The sequence below is a fragment of the Dipodomys merriami genome, unplaced genomic scaffold (assembly GCF_024711535.1).
Source record: "Dipodomys merriami isolate MVZ:Mamm:240054 unplaced genomic scaffold, mDipMer1.0.p SCAF_1, whole genome shotgun sequence".
In the NCBI taxonomy this organism is placed as follows: domain Eukaryota; kingdom Metazoa; phylum Chordata; class Mammalia; order Rodentia; family Heteromyidae; genus Dipodomys; species Dipodomys merriami.
This window is the reverse complement of record NW_027202270.1, coordinates 7,440,445-7,458,966: the sequence shown is the minus strand read 5'-3', so window position 1 is coordinate 7,458,966 and position 18,522 is coordinate 7,440,445. Positions and strand designations below refer to the sequence as shown.

Genomic DNA, 18,522 nt, shown 5'->3' with positions numbered 1-18,522 from the left:
GCCCAGCAAAAGCACCTTCTAGGCTGCCTTTTCTATAGTGAGTATAAATGTCATAGACATTTACTAACTTAGACATGCAAGAAGTATCTTTATTTTTCTATAATAATCCATTTTGTGTAACTATCAAGTTTGCACCTACCAAGTATGGTGGCAGGAAATGTGATCGCAGTTACTTCTCAGTAAACTCGGTCATTACTTCAGTTTTAAGTGCAATCCATGAAAGGCTAGCCTTTCTCAAAGGTGTCATTTTTGCCGTCTTAGGCTCCACCATGGCTCGGCGCAGACTCCTGCTGCTGTGTTTCGTACCTTCCCTACCACCAGCGCCCAGACAGCAGGCAACAGCCACCTCGCTACCATCATTGCTAGAAACCCAGGAATCTGGTTTCTGGGCACCCTGGCAGCTGGAGTTGTAAAACATGCCTAAAAGATGCATATGCATGGGGCTGGGAGGGTGGCTCAGTGGTAGAGCGCTTGCCTTGCATGCATGAGGCCCTGGGTTCGATTCCTCAGCACCACATAAGCAGAAAAAGGCCAGAAGTGGTGCTGTGGCTCAAGTGGTAGAGTGCTAGCCTTGAGATGAAGAGCTGGGGACAGCGCCCAGGCCCAGAGTTCAAGACCCATGACCGACAAAAAAAAAAAAAAAAAGATGCATATGCTGAAAATCATGGATTACCTGTGCCTGTGAATCCGCTACTAACAGAAGGAAAGCTTGACATTTCCACTTCCATTTTGTCTGTGACTGCTCCAAACCATTTTCTGCAGTCACCCGGAACCTGAGTGATAACATCTTTATGACAAGGGACTAAAACTAGCAGGTACCAAGGAACAATAGAGCTCCCAGGACAGACACAGTGACTTGTTGAATCCTTCCCAAAATGAGGACTGAAATAATGACCAAGCAGACCGGGATTGCTTAATAATTATGCATATATCCCTCTTATGGCCTCCCGGTTCTTTGTCTGTAAAACCTAACACTCATGTCTATACCCTGAAGGTGGCCAAAGATGGACTGATGTGCTGTCTTCCCGTGCCTGCCCATAACATGTAATAAATCTTTTGTCTGCCTTCACCATGCATCCGTATTTGGTGTTTAGGGGAGAGGGGCCACGTCTGACATGCGGAACTCCTGGAGTTTGGGCATGGGATCTAAACTCCATTTCAGAGTCAGACATGTGACAGGGTACAGCCAATCAAATACTTCCATCTGGAGCCAATCAGACATTTCTCTCAGTCAAGGGTGGGGCTGGGGGGGGACAGGAATCAGGAAACTGGACAGTGAGACCTGCATCCTGGGGGATGGGTGACAGAGGCACCCAGCGTTCCTGGGTCAGTGGGAGGGGATGGCATGGTCTCTGGGGTCTGCAGTCTGCTGTGGATGGGGCTCCCTTGGCTACTTCCCAACAGCTGAGGTTGTGTCTGCAGCACCCCCACAATCTTCGAAGCCACCAGTGTCCAGTTGACTCATCCCTCTCTGCCCACACTAATTGTCATGCGCTCCAACTTGGTGAGGGCTAAGTAGCGGTGCCCGTTAGCCGGTGTGTCGCCACTGAGTTGTCCCTATGTGAGCGAAAAGGCCTGCTTCCAAGAGCCATGCATCGGTTCAGAGCTCAGCTGGGCCTGGCACCAAGAACCTAATTCTCCAGATGGGCTTCTTCTACTCAACTGCTTGGCTTCCTCCCAACATGGAGACTGAGATCCAGAAGAGGGAAGCAGAGGTTGCCTAGCCTTTTTAAGCCTGAGCCCTGAGACCGCACACCACCATTTCTGCTACTTTCTACTGACTAAAGAAATTATGAGCCTAACCTAAATCCAATCCAAGAGGCAGAAGCATTGCCTCTTGAAGAGGGCGTGGCCACTCCCAAAGTCCCAGGGCCTTCCCGTCCCCATGTATTCACCTGGGGATGAAGCAAAGCTTCCAGAGTCTGGACTCCGATCCTGGAGGAGTTTGGGGGCTGTCAGCTGCCCAAGTAATTGGGGACACTGCCCTTCCGAATGGTTCCCACTAACTGGTAGCTATTCATTGTGATAAACCTATGGACAGCCTCCAGGGTACTTCCCATGGCTGTCTCTTCCCAGGAAAAAACTAGCTGAATAGGAAAGTAGAAGAAGAGAAAGGAGGAGACCCAGAGCTTTTAAGGAGAGAGACCACCCTGTCCTTGCCCCTATACCCCAGCTTCAGCCCCAGCCTGGATGGCCAGAGTAGCTGGGTGCTTAGTACACACCACAGCCTCTGTGCAGGCCCGAGGCCCCTTCCGCAGGGAGCCCCATCCTGAGGGCATCTCCCGGTCTCACAGGATCCAGGCATTAGCAGGGTCTGGAGAAGTCTCATGGGGTACTGGTAATGGAGTAGCTCTCACTGGTCTGGACAGCAAAACTCCCGATTTTCTAGGTGATCGCAACTCCTGCCTGGAGCAATGAGGGGACTGGGGATTTTGTGTAATGCAGAGGGAGGTGGAAAGATGCACCCCATCTCAGGAGCCCCTTTCTCCCCGGTGTCGTGAACGGCATGCTGGCCACTGAGCACCCCGGGCAGCCTCACCTCCCAGGCTGTGTCTGGCCAGTGGAGCTGCCCCACGCAGCTCTCCCAGCTGGCTCCAGAGACCGCCCCCTCCCCAAGCAGGGCTCCCGCTCCCAAGGCTGGTCCACGGTTTCCAAGGAAACCACTGTCCCTGGGGCTCCCAGGCCAGGCTGGCCGGAGCAGAGCCAGGACACTTTCCAGTTGGATTGCTTCCGGGATGCAGTCTTTTTGTTGCTGTTGTTGCTGGTAATAAAACTCGCATTTACCAGAATTGGGCCAAACACGGGGTGGAAAGAACAGCATTTCAGTGACTTGTGCCAAGTCCCAGAGCTCCGGGGGCCCCACTCCGGTCATCAGAGCCCCAGGATTCCGTGGCCCTGGCTCAGGAGGGCGGTGTTCTGCATGGCAGCACGCTGCTGCCCGGCTGGGGAATCAGAGGGGTGTGCAAGTGAAGACACCCCCCACAAGGGGCTCCTGGAAGCAGGGATGTGAGAACACCCCTTCCCAAATCCCACCCGGTACCGAGAGGGTGCCACTGAGTCCGGGCTGTGAAGAGGTTCCTTTCCTAAGTCATTCAGCTCAGCCAGGTTGTAAACCTGGGTGGAACCAGAGGAGGCAAGCAAGAAGGAGAGGCCAGCACATGTTCCTGAACCCTACTATGTGCTGGACAAGATGCTTAGGACTCCAGCCCTGCCTGGGCAAGATGCTTAGGGCTCCAGCCCTGCCTTCCAGGCACGCACAGACCTGCTGACCCCATGAGGACTCTGACTGTCTAGCCTCTTTTCCTTGTAAAACATAATCTAAGCCAGGTACCAGTTATTATGCCTGTCATTCTAGCTACTGAGCAGGCTGAGATCTGAGGATCATAGTTCAAAGTTAGCCCAGACAGGAAAGTCCATGAGACTCTTCAAAAAAACTACTCAGAAAGCCAGAAGTGGTGCTATGGGCCAAGTGGTACAATGCTAGCCTTGAACAACAGATGCTCAGGGACAGCACCCAGGCCATGAGTTCAAACCCATCCATAATCAAGCCCAACTGTAATATCCTGGCCTCCCTGTCCCTGGAGCATAGAGGGCCCTGGCATGTCCTAGGCATAGGACTCTTCTAAGACAGCCAGCCTAGTAGGAATAAACTGGAAGTGGTTGGGGAAGGGATAGCTAGGCCAAACAAGCAAGGAACACAGGAACGGTGTGTTCGATTCATGTTAAACATCCTCCTGGGTCACCAAGGCCAAGCATTTCCACAGGTTTGCGGTGACCTTGTGAAGTTCTTTTCATGCTTCCTGTTGACCCTGGCAATGTTTCCACCATACCACAGAGGGCTTGACTGTACCCATGCAGGTAGATGGTGACTAGACCTGCAACTAGCCACCAAGGGCCACCCTCTCTCCTGACCCTGGAGGCCAAGGGATAGACCAGAGCTCTTCAGACTCCTGCAGCTTATGGTCGGGGGCCATAAACTGAGTAGATGTTTAGTGTGTGTATGTGGTTGTGGGGCTTGAACTCAGGACCTGAGTATTGTCTCTGAGCTCTCTCACTCAAGACTAGCACTGTCCTACTTTGAGCCCCAGCTCTACTTCTGGTTTTCTGGTGGTTAATTGGACATAAGAGTCTCATGGACTTTCCTGCCTGGGCTGGCTTTGAACTGATCCTCAGATCTCAGCCTCCTAAGTAGCTAGGATTACAGGTGTGAGCTACCAGCGCCAGCTTGAGCAGACTTCTTGTACAGTAGCCTCCAGGCCACGGCCTTCCTTCTCCAGCTGGCTCAAAGAAGGACCCTGGTTCTTTCCTGCTCTTCTGCTGCCCATCTGTGAGCCAGCCTGGCCTTTGCCACAATCACACGCCTCACTGTTTGACTCTGGATCTCATCCCTGCCGCCAGCACACCAGCTCTGCAGTTTCACTTCTCTGTTACCTACAAGAAAACAAGCGCTCCGGTTCACAATTTTGGTTCTGCTTCAGTAAATAGTTGCTGAACAAATTTTATAGAACTTTCCAGATCCCTCAGAGAGAAGCCCAAGACTCATGTCGGGACAGTATAGACTCATGTCCTACCCTCTCAGTTCCTTCCAGACACAACCTTTGGACCACTTTGGAGCCTCTCGCTTATCTTTAGGCTGGTTGCCATCTCCCACACAGAGAGAGGTCTCTGTTGAGGCCACCAATTCCATGGGACTTAGAACAGCTTTACCCACAATTCCCAGCACCGCCTGGGCTGGGGTCTGGGTAGGGGCTTCCCTGGACCTTTGGGTATGAGGCCCTGCATCCACCCTTGCATGATCAGCAAGTCCAGAGATTCAACATCATCTGGATGAACTGAAGGGAGATGGATGCTGTGGGCAGATTCTTCTCCTCTGTCCAAACCCCGATAGACGGACTGCGCCGAGCAACATTTCTATCACTGCTCAGAGGAGGTCTTGTAAGGTGAAGAAAACAGGATGCACCGGGCGCTGGTGGCTCACGCCTGTAATCCTAGCTACTCAGGAGGCTGAGATCTGAGGATCGCGGTTCAAAGCCAGCCCGGGCAAGAGAGACCGTGAGACTCCTATCTCCAATAAACCACCAGAAAACCGGAAGTGGCGCTGTAGCTCAAGTGGTAGAGCGCTCGCCTTGAGCTGAAGAGCTGAGGGAGAGCGCCCAGGCCCAGAGTTCAAGCCCCACGGCCAACAAAAAAAAATAAAAAACAAAAAAAACAGGATGCTTGGTAGCAAGCCATGGCTAGCTGAGTTCAGAAGGAACTCAACCTGAGCCACAAGTTCAGGCTGGGCAGTTACCTCTCAGAACTTAGCTTGAGAAAAGAATGCAGCCAATGCTGGGCACCAGTGGCTCCTGCCTGTAATCCTATCTACTCCAGAGGCTGTGATCTAAGGATAGGGGTTCAAAGCCAGCCTGGGCAGGAAAGTCCATAAGACTCTTATGTCCAATTAAATACCAGAAAACTGGAAGTGGCACTGTGGCTCAAAGTGGTAGAGTACTAGCCTTGAGTGAGAAAGGCTCAGGACAGTACCCAGGCCCTGAGTTTCAAGGCCTACAACCCAAAAAAGGGAAAGGAAGGGAAGGAAAGGGAAGGGAAGGGAAGGGAAGGGAAGACAAGGGAAGGGAGCCAAATCTGAGTGTTCCCAGGAAATTGACTGTCGAGTCCCGGGACCTCGTGTCCCTTCTTCCCTTCCACCAATGGATTCATCCTCACCCAATCAAGACGCAGCTGGGCTCCAGCTCCCTGGATGTCTTTTCTTTCTTCTCCCAGCTGAGAGAGACCTTAGCAGCTTGTCTGCTAGGACCCAGGTCCCCAGTGCACAGGTCCGGCCTTGCAAGCCTGTGCTGGTGTTTGAAGCTGCCTCTGTGGAGTAGCCAGTGGCGTGCGTACCCGTTTCTGCTGGCCACACGGTGCTGCCTGGCAATCAGGCTAACTTAATTGGCCACACGGGCAGGCAGGTGCTTCTTCACAGACACGAAATGGTTATGTTGTCTTCATTTGCAGGGGATTGTCCAAGAACTAGCCCTGACTCCCTGCGTCCTGAGAAAATAGGCAGGAATACTAGGGGTGCTGTCTGGGATGAACCCCCCCTTCTCCCCCATCCAAAGTGAGGGACAGAAATGGCATATCAGCCCAGGCCACACTAGCAGTCCATTTAACACAATTTATTGAGCTCCTACTGTGTGTCAGGCACTCTGAACGTCGCGGGGAATCCAAGGATGGAGAAGACCTCATCTCTGCCTCTAGAGCTTACAACTCAAAGCAGTGGTCAGGGAATGGAAATACTAGAGATTTTGGGAGCCATATACATTGCGGTAATAACCAAACTCTGCTGTTGTTCCTGAAAAACTCCAGACCACATGGGCAGGCCTGGCCAGATGCTAGTGAAGGTTTATGCGGGGCCAACAGTGGTGAGGCATGCCTGGAACCCCAACTTCTTGGGAGACAGAGGGAGGAAAGATTGCAGTTTGAGGCCCAGGCAAAGTATCAGTGAGACCTCCATCTCCACATACAATCTGGGTGTGATGACACAGATCTAATCTCAGCTGTGCAGGAGGTATAGATAGGAGAACTCAGGTCCCAGCTGGCCCAGGCAAAAAGCAGGAGGCCCTACCTGAAGAATAACTGAAAGCATTAGGGCTGAGGGCATGGCTCAAGTGGTAGAATGCCTACCAAGCAAGTACAAGGTCCTGAGTTCAAATCACAGTATTGCCAAAGTGGGGTGGGAGAGACTTCATGGACAGCAGGATGTGAGGCAGAGGAAGAGACAGACACAAAGTCTCAGGACACCCGTCAGGACCCTGCTGAAAGCGGCAACTCCACGTGACTGTATAGGTGCTCATGTGACGCTTCTATACTAAAAATACACAGCCTTTTGTCTTGGTATTATGCCCTGCGCAGTGCATCCTAAAGTCCCCTGTTCTGAGGTTAATAGTGCGCATCTTCACAGTAAAAAAAAAGCCTTACCATGTGCTGGTGACTCACCCCTGTAATCCTAGGTGAGAAATGAGGATCCAGCCCAGCAGAAAGGACCATGAGAGTATTACCTACGATTAAGCGCACGCACACGCGCACACTCACACACACACACACATACACAAATCTGGAAATAGAGCTGTGGCTCAAGTGGTAGAACACTAGTCTTTAGCAAAAAAGATCAGGGAAAGCATCCAGGCCCTGGGTTCAATCTCCAGGACCAAAAATTCCTTTTCTTTCTGATTGTATTCAGTATTAGTAAATGTCTAATCTTCACCATTCAGCCTCTGAAATAAACCCTTTTGTGTGTATGTGTGTGTGTGTGCGTGCGTGTGTGTGTGCGTGTGTGTACTGGTACTGGAGCTTGAACTCAGAGCCCTGCACTCTTTCCTGGCTTTTTCTGCTCAACGCCAGCACTCTACTACTTGAGCCATACCTCCACTTCCAATGAACCTGCTATTTTTCTTTTTTGGCCAGTTCTGGGACTTGAACTCAGGGTCTGAGCACTGTCCCTGAGCTTCTTTTCCTCAAGGTTATCACTCTACCACTTGAGCCACAGCACCACTTCCAGCTTTTCCTGTGTATGCAGTACTGAGGAATGGAACCCAGGGCTTCATGCCTGCTAGGCGAGCACTCTACCACTGAGCCACATCCCCAACCCCTGAACCTGCTTTTGAAGGAAAATGGATGCGTTTCCTACCATCAAAAGATCCTCAACCTCCAATCCTCTCCAGGAAGCCAGACTGCCACAGGACACAGAGGAGACCCCTGAGCAGAAGCCTTCCCAGAGAGAGGCCAAGGGTGAGGAGGAGGAGGAGGAGGAGGGAGGACCCCCTCCTGTGGGGGAGGGGCATCCCTTCCATGACAGCTGTCAGGTGACCACAGCTGCTCCAGGTGTCTGTCCCCACACACGACACTTTATCTGCTCCTTCCCACCGGTCCCTGCCAGCAGGCGCGATGTCACTTCCTGTTCCCTGTCTGGTAACTTGGCCCACCTTGCTGTGCCCTAAGGACAGTGACTTTCTACTCTGCCGCCTGCACCACCTCAGAGTTTTCCTCCAAGAAAGACCTAACTCGAGATTTCCAAGGAATTGAGATGAGATTGTCACAAAGGGCTGACCTGTCCTCCTGAGGGTTCCAGGGGAAGCCTGGCCATTATAACTGCCCTCTCCCCTTCCTATTACACACACTCACACACACACTCACACACACACACACACTCACACACACACACTCACACACACACACACCTCCAAGTCCCACCCACACACCAGCGTAGTCTCTGTCCTGTCCCCTCTCTCTTTCTCCCCTCTCCCCATTCCAGCCCTTCTCATTCTGGAAATGTCATTTTGTCCCTGCACTCACAGTGGGGATCTTTGTTTTCTGCGAGAGCCCCGCTGGAGCTTGTTCAAGTAAACAGAGGCTCCTTGCAGGGCCTGGGAGCAACCTACCAGCACAGAGCTGTTGCTGGGCAACCAGCTGCTGCCTCCGACAGCCTGAGGCCTCCCTCTACTTCCCTTCTGGCAGAAAGAAAGCACCTGACAGAATATGGGTGCAAGGGCCCCTAAGCTTGGGCCTCTGGACGGCTCGCTGGCAGGGAGCAGGGGCACTGGCTCACAGACCTGTGCCACCTGCAGAGGTCACCAGGTCATGGCTTGACTCGAGAATGTCCCCTGCAGGTTCTTGTGTAGAAACTTGGTCCCAAGCTGGTGGAGCCATTATGAGAGTTTCCGGAAACTTGAGGACGTAGGGCCAGGTTGGAGGAAGTAGATCCCCAGGCTCCTCCTCGCTCTCCGTGTCCTGGCTGCCATGAGACCAGCAGCCTCCTCCTCCTCCTCGTGCTCCTGCCACCATCCCAAGCACGCGGGGACCAGTAACCAGGCACTGGACCCTGCGAAATGGTGACAAAATGAACCCTTCTTCCCTTGGGATGTGCCTCTTGGGTATTTGGTCACAATGGCAAAAAGTCTAACATACACCCACACCCACTTCTATATCCCATTAAAAGTGTCTGGAGCTGGGTGCTGGTGCTGATGGCTCACACCAGTAATCCTGTCTACTCAGGAGGCTGAGATCTGAGGATCACAGCTCAAAAGCAGCCTGGGAAGAGAAATCCATGAGACACTTACCTCCCATGAACCACCAGAAAACCAGGAGTGATGGTGTGGCTCCAAGTGGCAACCTTGAGCAGAAGAGCTCAGAGATAGAGCCCAGATCCTAAGTTCAAGCCCCACAACTAACTAAAAAAAACCCCAAAAGCTGAAAAGGCAACTGTGGCGGTGGCCGTCAGGAAAGCTGAAGCACCAGCAGCCCTGCCTGCCACTGAGCTGTATTCCAGCAGCCTTGCCAGACACAGAGCCAAAGGGCTCTGCCTGCTACCGACAGCAGATAAACGTTCTTACCACCTTCATCTCCATTATGTCCAGGTGACTTCAATGTCCCAGCCTTTGGACTCCAATGTTCCCTAATGATCAAGGTATGATGATTGGTACCCCAACTTCACTAATTCAGGAAGTCTGTTTGTCCACCCAGTTCTTCTCCCACCAAGTATTTCTAGAGTTCCCTGACCTAGGAGGCACAGGTACCAGGTACCTCTGGTGGGCATTTGTGCCACATTCCATTACACTGTGCGTGCCTGCTTTCCTGGAATGCCAACTGAGGCCAGCTAGACTCAAAGTCAGAAAGCTAAAGCAGAGCCAAGAGGCTCAGTTCCGCCATGGGAAGTGGCCCTTCCTCAACCTCAGTTCAAAGCAACATTGAGCCCACCTTGGGGAAGGGGTGACCTCTCCTGGCCACCTCCACAGCACACTCTACCCCGAAGCCAGACCTCTGGAACCTTCCTTAACCAACCTAGGCCCCCTAGAGTTTTTCCACTTTTATTCTAGGCGTACATCCCAGTCACCAGGTCACTGGCATCGCGTGTCCTCTAAGCCAAGGTCACACTGGGAAATGCTTTGCCTGTGGGAATCAGCTACTCGGATCACCCCAAGATAGCCAGGATAAAGCTATTCCTGCGCATCTTCCTGAAATTCTATGCCACTTCCTCTCTCCACCTCCCCCCTCCCCCAATGCACAAACATGCATCGGCATGTTTGAACACCACCTGGCATGGATGTCCACTCCAAAGCAATTCTTAGAGGGGAGAAGCTTCTCAGATCTGCTTTGCAGATCACCCTAAATATCTCTGTGTATGTGACTGCGGCGCACCCGACAGAGACATGTGCTGGTTGGGCTTGATCCAGGGGCAGCCCCAGAACAGAGGTCTGGAGGAGGAGCTTAGCCCCGCCCCTAGCGTCGCTCTGAAGCACAGCGCTTCTGATCCTGCCTCCTCCAGACTTCAAAGCACACAGGCATCATGGCTGCTGTGTCTCTGGATCCCCCCTCCCTCAGCACAGAGATCAAGCTCCCAGTCAGGTGGGGAGACAGCAGGCTGAACCGGGGAAGACAAGGTCCTCATGCATTGTGTGAATCTATTTATTCATCAAAGCCAATGAATCAAATGGGTTTTTTTCCCAATTAATCTTATGGACGTGCACGCATGTCTATGTGTGTTCAAACGGGGTCTCATGTGTGGCCACACAATAGCTTTGATCTCACTGAATTGAATAGTGGAACTCAGCCTTTTCTTATCTTCTTCTTTTTCTTTTGTCAGTCATGGGGCTTGAACTCTGAGCCCTGGCGCTGTCCCTCAGCTCTTCAGCTCAAGGCTAGTGCTCTAGCACTTGAGCCACAACACCACTCTGGCTTTTTCTGCTTATGTGGTGTTGAGGAATCGAACCCAGGGCCTCATGCATGCCACGCAAGCACTCTACCACTGAGCCAACTTCCCAGCCCAAATCCAGCCTTTTCTACACCTAAGTTCTGGCTCCTGCAACTCACTGGTGGCATCCGCTGCAGGGGTGGTCCCTCTGCCCATCCCAGCCCCATGCTCATGCTGGATTGATGGCCCACTATGGCCAGCATGGCCTCAAAACTGGATCCTCCTACAGAGCAGACCTCCCCCTTCCCCTCCCCCCTCCCGTCACCACCACCCCTGCCGCTGCCATAACCTGAGCCTATTTCCAGGGAGGCTTTCTCCCTTCTCCTCAAACAGCTCCACACAGACCAGGTCTTAGTTTAGATCATCTCTGGGAGTGATGGGTGGCCGGGGTCCCCCGGAACCTTGGTCTTGGTGGCCCATTCAGCCCTAATAGCAGACATCTCTCAACTCTACTACATGGTCTCCTAGATCTGCTCCCCATACACACACACTTGGGGGATACATGGCTCCAAACACCAACCGCAGATGCCCTGCCGAATGGGACGCTCTGCCTCTCCACAGTCGCAGGCGGCGTTTCTGTGCAGGATAGCCGGGGACAGCACTGTTAGGCAGGGCTAGGAAGCGCCGAGCTGCAGCCCAGGCCGGCCAGCTCTGGTCCACAGGGTCCCGACTCTGCGCGTGCTGGCTCCTGGAGGCCCCGGCTGGCAGGGCGGGCGGTGGGGGAGGAAGCCCTGGCCTTGGTGCCCTCACTTCCTCGCCCTTCGTCACCATTGCTGGACAGGTCCTTCCGCACCCAGGGGGTGACTCCAGTCACCCCGAAGAAGCTGCTACAGAATGGCACATGAACACTGCCACAGCTGCGGCCCACAGAGGCCCCTGCCCTTCCGTGGCTCTGTCCAGTAGAGGGGAGGGATGCTCCCCCAGGAAGGGCTCTGCCCTCCCCCACCCTTCCTGCCCTCTCCACCCCCACCCCCTACATGGCTCCTCTGCCTCCTCCTCCTCTGCCTCCTCCTCCTCTGCCTCCTCCTCCTCTGCCTCCTCCTCTTCTCCTCTATTGGCAGGTCCCAGGTTTTATCTAAGGCTCCCTCTTCCCCCCCTCCCCGCAGCCACCCCTACGCCCCCCCCCAGGCCCTCACCCCCCCCCCCCACACACACACACTCAGCCAGAGCCTTGGCTGCTCGAGGCTCAGCCTCCCTGCTGCTTCTCTTCCTATGCCGTCTCATCGGTTTCTTCTCGGCCCACTCCTTCCGCCTGGCAAAACCACCTCCCCATTTCTCCTTCCAGCCATCTCGCTCCGGGCACGGCTGAGTCATCGCAGGGCTCCGGGCTGCCGCCACCTGCTCCTTCCTTCTCCAGAGCCCGAGACGCCCATCAATGCCTCGAGAGGCCGAGTGAGGCTTGTAGCAGGCTGACCGCCCTCGGCCCCGCAGAGCCGGGCTGCCTCTCCTCAGGTCCAGCCCTCTGCTGCCTCATGGAGAGCCCCCCCTCCTGACTCATGCATTTCCTCGCCAGAGCCGGTCAGTCAGCTCTCTGGGAAGTGTCACCAGGGCTGGCCACCTTCACTCTGCCACCTCAAAATCAAACCAAGACTGACGATTTCTCACACCAAGACCGTCAACTTCTCTCTCGCATCTTCAAACTCGGCCCAAATGAATCACTTCCCAGGCAGCCCCAGATAGAAGGCTGGGTGTGGTCAGGCCTCCGTCCTCTCCTAGCCCAGGGCTGGACAGCGTGGGGTCAGCACGTACTGGACAGCGTGGGGTCATGGGAGAGGGGCTGTCCACTTCCAACCCTTGGCCCGGCCTCTTCCTTCCCCAGATGTGTCCTGAGAGCTCACGCCTCTCGAGTGTCTGTCCCGTCGGCCTCCACGAAGGGTCTCCGCGGCCCGGGCTACGCAGCCACCTCACTCCTGCAGACTGCTTGACCCGGGGAGCTTTAGCGGGCCTCCTACACTATGGACAGCCTAAAGGAAATGGGACTGTGCACCAATGTCTTCTGAGCCCTAAACACTCCAGGCTGTCATCTCCAAGCCATTGTCACCAGCAGGGCAAAGGTGCACGTTCGGTCAATCCAAGGAAAGGCTTGATGCTCCCCACCACCGCAGCTCTGCCCAGGACACCCACCGCAGCTGCCTCTATTGATTCCCTCCCCTAAGTCTTCTCTTCCTTTCTAGAATGTTCTAGTGGAACAGATGCATGGGAAAGCTTGAGAAACAGCCCCCTTCCTTTTTTTTTTTTTCAGATGAATTTTGAATCTTCTGCCTCATACTTCTTTGGACTTAGAAATGAAGCCTTCACCTGGGTCCTAGGTTCATCCACAAATCCCAGACCGGAGGTGATCTACATCAAGGTATCTGGACGCTGTAGAAAGTGTTTAGGAGTACAAAGAGCTAAGACGGTGCTCATCATCAGAGAGAACTCATGCTATTTGGAACAGGATGTCCCTAACGAGACTCTGGGACTAGGATTTCCTTCCTCTGGGCAAAGCCGCCGCCGTCCCTTAACCCCTGGTAGTCACAGTGTCCTGAAGGACCAGCCGGACCCTGGAAGGCCGGTGGGCCATGATATCCGCGCGGAACTCTTTGATGACGAAGTAGTAGCAGAAAACGTCGAGGCAGCAGTTGACGTTGGAGAAGCACAGCGACAGCTGCAGGAACAAGCTAATGCTGCGCTTGGCTCCGCACTGGACGATGAAGCCATTCCTCACCAGGAACTGCAGGAAAAAGCCCAGGTGCACCGGGAGGAAGGAGACCACGAACACAGCCAGGCTGGCGCCGATGGTCCAGATGCAGGCTCTCTGCTGGACCCAGTCCTGAGTCCGGTCTCGACGGCTGAGCAGCGTGCGGATGTTTCTGTAGGAACAGAAGCTCATGACGCCCATGGGAAGGAGGAAGCCGAACACCTCCAGGGGGAAGAAGACCTGGGCGCTCCACGTGCCGTCAGACATGTTGTGGAAGCACGTGTACGTCTCCACCTGCCCGTGGAAGCTGTAGATCGGGATGCTTCCCGTCCACACCAGGAGCCAGATGGCAAAGCAGATCCCCAGGGTCTTCCTGGGGGAGCGGAGGTGGCTGACCAGGAGCGGGTACTGAATGGCCAGGAACCTGTCCAGGCTGATGGAGGAGATGGTGAAGATGCTCCCGTACATGCTGATGAAGTAGAGGCACTCCACCAGCGTGCAGAAGGCCGGGGAGGGAGGCTGCACCCGCGACAGCGCCATCTTGAACGGGAGCGAGAGGACCAGCAGGAGGTCGAAGACGGCCAGGTTGATCATGTAGATGGAGGTGGCTGCGTAGTCCCGGCGCCTCTTCAGGAAGGAGCCGAAGCCGCGGATGGCCAGCAGGTTGAGGAGCAGGCCCACGAGGAAGGTGGGGAGGTGCACGGCCAGCTGGAGGGTCTTGGTGAGCTCGTCCACGTCACTGAACGAGCAGTTGGTGCTTTCGGGAGCCTGGCTCATGTTCTGGCCTGCAACACGAGCCACAGGTTAGTGTCTCCTCTCTCCGTCTCTCCGTCTCCCCCCTCTCTGTCTCTCTCTCTTTCCTTTGAAGTGATAGGGTCAAATGTTGTCATAAAGAATAACAAATCTCCCTCTCTCCCCCCAGTGAGTCCTGCTTATCTAATCACAATGACCGAACAGAACCCAAACATTCCTTTGAACCCCAATCCCCCAGTGGAGGCGTCATTACCTTCTCATAGAGCCGCTCCTGGCTTGGCTGTGCGATCACACCCCTCCCAGCCCACTGTGCGTTGAAAAATATGCTAATTCACCAGTGCCCTCCATGCCCTCTAGCCAGCAAGCGGCAGAGAGCAGCCTCGCTTGTCACAAAGGTGGCTCGGAACCTACATTAGCCTGCGCTTGGGTGAAATCATCTAACAATAAAGTGCTGAATATTTCATGCAACTTATTGACCCACTGGGCTTAAAGTGGAAAATAGAACATTGTGAGGGTATGCTCTGTACCGTTGTAAAGTTAAAATAGCCAAGGTCGAACCGTGGTAAATTGGAGATCATATGTATAGCAATCCAAATTCTCTCTCTCTTCTCTCACCCCCCCCCAAATATCTTTCTCTTTTTTTCACTCAGAACTCCAGTTGAGGGGGCTGGGAAGGTGGCTCAGTGGTAGAGCGCTTGCCTTGCAATGCATGAGGCCCTGGGTTCGATTCCTCAGCATCACATAAGCAAAAAGAAAAAAGCCAGAAGTGGCGCTGTGGCTCAAGTGGTAGAGTGCTAGCCTTGAGCTGAAGAAGAGCTGAGGGACAGCACCCAGGCCCAGAGTTCAGGCCCCACGACCAGACCAAAAAAAAAAAAAAAGAACTCCAGTTGAAAGGAGTATCAGCACAAACCCTGCCCCAAACTGCTTTAAGCAGAGAGAGTATTTCAAAATGGCAAACGAGGGTAGAGTTGTATTCAGGTCCAACGTGATCAGGGATTCAAACGCTGATTCAGGGCGTGAGTCTCTTTACACATTGTCCCCTCTGCTCTCCCTCACTTTGCCATGGGTGACCAGCGCTCACTCCAGCCCTGACTGTAAGGGTAGTTACAGCCTGTGAACCACGCTGCCCTGGACGCACCACTTGCTCTGATCTGTGGGTCGGGTCAGTTGCAGATGCTTGCCACGCACTGAGGCAATGGAAAGCAATCGAACTGCTGGGTTTCTTTCTGTGGTCTCTGAAGGTGGCAAGATGTCACGTTTGGACCCACTGCAGTCTCTGCTACCCAGAAGAGAAATCCAGACCCAAAACACAGTCAGGAAAGAAAGGACGTGATCTCTAGGAAGGTGGACCTGAGATCTCGGCAGGGCGAAGAAAGGCCTGCAGGCAGGTGGAAAGTGAAAACAAGAGGACCGAGACTACAGGTACGCTGCACAGGGTGTGCTCTGGCCAGGTGTGGCTTATGAGTCTGAACACTGTGGGGGGACAGTGGGGCTCAGGATCAAAATAGGTGCACAGAACCTACAGCCAGCATTATACTTAATGGTGAAAATCTAAAGCCATTCCCTCTTAACTCAGGAATGAGACAAGGATGTCCACTCTCTCCACTTCTCTTCAATCTAGTATTAGAATGCCTAGCTACAGCAATAAGACAAGATGCAAACATAAAAGGGATCCAAATAGGGAAAGATGAAGTAAAACTCTCCCTCTTTGGAGATGATATGATCTTGTATTTCAAGAATCCCACGGACTCCACTCCCAAATTACTCAAGCTGATTCAAAACTTTGGCAAAGTAGCAGGGTATAAAATTAACCCTCAAAAATCAATGGCTTTTCTGTATGCCAACAATGAGAAAAGTGTGGCTGAAATCAGGAAAGCAACTCCATTCGTAAAAGCCCCACAAAAAATAAAATACCTAGGAATTAACTAAAGAAGTGAAGGACCTCTATGATGAAACCTTTAAAAACCTGAAAAAGGAAATCAAAACAGAACTTAGAAAGTGGCAAAAACTCCCATGCTCCTGGATTGGAAAGATCAACATCGTGAAAATGGCAATACTTCCCAAAGCTATCTACAAATTCAATGCGATACCTATCAATATTCCAACCTCATTCTTCAAGGAAATAGAAGAGGCAATCCAAAAATTCATATGGAACAATAAAAGACCCCGAATAGCAAAATTGATCCTTAACAGAAAGAACAGTGTTGAAGGAATATCAATACCAAATTTCAAACTCTACTACAAAGCCATAGTAATCAAAACAGCTTAGTACTGGCACAAGAACAGACCTCAGGACCAATGGAATAGAATTGAAAACCCAGAAATGAACCCACAGATCTATAGCCATCTAATCTTCGATAAGGGAGCTAAAAAAAATAGAATGGAAGAAAGACAGCCTCTTCAGTAAATGGTGCTGGAAAAATTGGTTAATCCCTTGTAGAAAACTAAAGCTAGATCTTTATATATACCCTGCACTAGAATCAACTCCAAATGGATCAAAGACCTCGGAGTCAAAGCAGACACTCTGAAAACATTACAGGACGGAATAGGAGAAACCCTAGGTCTCCTTTGCACAGGCTGAAATTTTCTTAATAGAGACCCAGAAACACAACAAATCAAAGAAAGGTTGGACAAATGGGATTGCATGAAATTGCAGAGCTTCTGCATGGCAAAGGACATAGCTAGCAAGATCAATAGAAAGCCCACGGACTGGGAGAAGATCTTCACGACCTATACAATGGACAAGGGTCTCATATCTAAAATATATCTAGAACTCAAAAAATTAAATCCCCCAACAACAAATTCTCAAAGAAACAACTGCCCAATAAATAAGTGGGCTAAAGACTTAAAGAGAAACTTCTCTGAAGAGGAAAGAAGTAGACTCATGAAGAAATGCTCAACCTCCCTAGCCATAAAAGAAATGCAAATCAAAACAACATTGAGATATCACCTCACCCCAGTTAGAACAGCTATAATCAAGAGCTCTAATAACAACAGATGCTGGAGGGGATGTGGCCAGAAGGGAACCCTACTGCATTGTTGGTGGGAGTATAATCTTGTTCAACCAATTTGGAAAGCAGTATGGAGGTTCCTCAAAAGACTCCACAATAGAGCTCCCCTATGACCCAGCAATCCCACTTTTGGGCATTTACCCAAATGATCACAAACAAAAACATTCTAAAGCTACCAGCACAACTATGTTTATTGCAACATTATTTACCATAGCTAAGATATGGAACCAACCCAGATGCCCCTCAGTAGATGAATGGATCAAGAAAATGTGGTATATATACACAATGGAATTCTATGCCTCCATTAGCAAGAATGACATCACCCCATTTGTTAGGAAATGGAAAGACTTGTAAAAAATTATATTAAGTGAAGTAAGCCAGGCCCAAAGAAACATAGGTCCCATGGTTTCCCTTATTTGCAATAACTAGAATATGTCTGAGACAAACAGAAATGGTCAGATAAGTTGATGTTAGGCGAAATGAACCCCAAGATAAGGACTCAAATGTTTTTTCTTTCTTACTATTGTTTCTAACATATTTATAAGATATTTCTTTGTTGCTTTGTATGTCCCTCCCCCATGGTATAACCCCTGTTTTTACTGTGTTTGATGTTGGTATAATTTGTGGAGGGGAAAGGAAAAAAAACAAATTGTTTAAATAGGGATACAGATGTACCCATTGCAACAATGAGATGTACAAGATGTCGAAAAATGAATTTTACAACTTTGGCGGGGGGGGGGGGTGGGATATGGAAAGGGATGGGAACATTATCTTGCCCATGTAATTGTAACCTCTCTGTATGGTATTTTATATATATATATATCTCCAGGCCTCCAGAGTCTGCCTGGCTGGAAACGTAATTCCAGTACAACCCAACTCTCATCTTCCCCCACCTCTGCCCACTCCCCTCCTCCCCCTTTCTCACCTCTCCTCCCTCTTCCTCCCCCACTGGAGAGCAAGCGCTGATGCAAGGTGTGTTTTTGTTGGCACCTGCCAACCATAGCTCAGCCAAGGCCTGCTCTGGCCCCTCCCCACATCCCTCCCCCACCCCAGTGCTGGGTAGTAGGGCCCAGATCCCAGCATGCAGTGCGGGCCCCATCAACTTCCAGCAGCGAGTCCTGTCGCCACAGACAGCCCTGGGCAGCTGCTGCTTTTAGCTGAGGCTATTATGCTAGGTCTTCTTTGAATGGAACAATGAATCCTGACACTCGATAAGATATTCAGACAGCACAAAAGAATGTGCCAAGGAAAATCAGTCTCTAATTCACCACCAGGCTCTGTTGGACTTTTCTAGAAGCAGCCACACTTCACATTTCCTCACATCTTTCCCCCAGCAGTTGCCAAATTCA

The 18,522-nt window shown here is 51.9% G+C and overlaps 1 protein-coding gene across 3 annotated transcripts in view; it reads right to left on the bottom strand.

The window, feature by feature from the left end:
• Nucleotides 1-11,887: 11,887 nt before the first annotated feature.
• Nucleotides 11,888-18,522, bottom strand: part of Gpr55 (G protein-coupled receptor 55) — a 41,974-nt gene continuing 35,339 nt past the window's right edge. For all 3 annotated transcript variants that reach the window (XM_070023337.1, XM_070023402.1, XM_070023281.1), the window contains exon 2: nucleotides 11,888-14,194. In XM_070023337.1, coding sequence (XP_069879438.1) covers nucleotides 13,230-14,186 — 957 coding nt within the window. In that variant the 5' untranslated portion in view covers nucleotides 14,187-14,194 and the 3' untranslated portion in view covers nucleotides 11,888-13,229. The remainder of the gene's footprint in view (nucleotides 14,195-18,522) is intronic.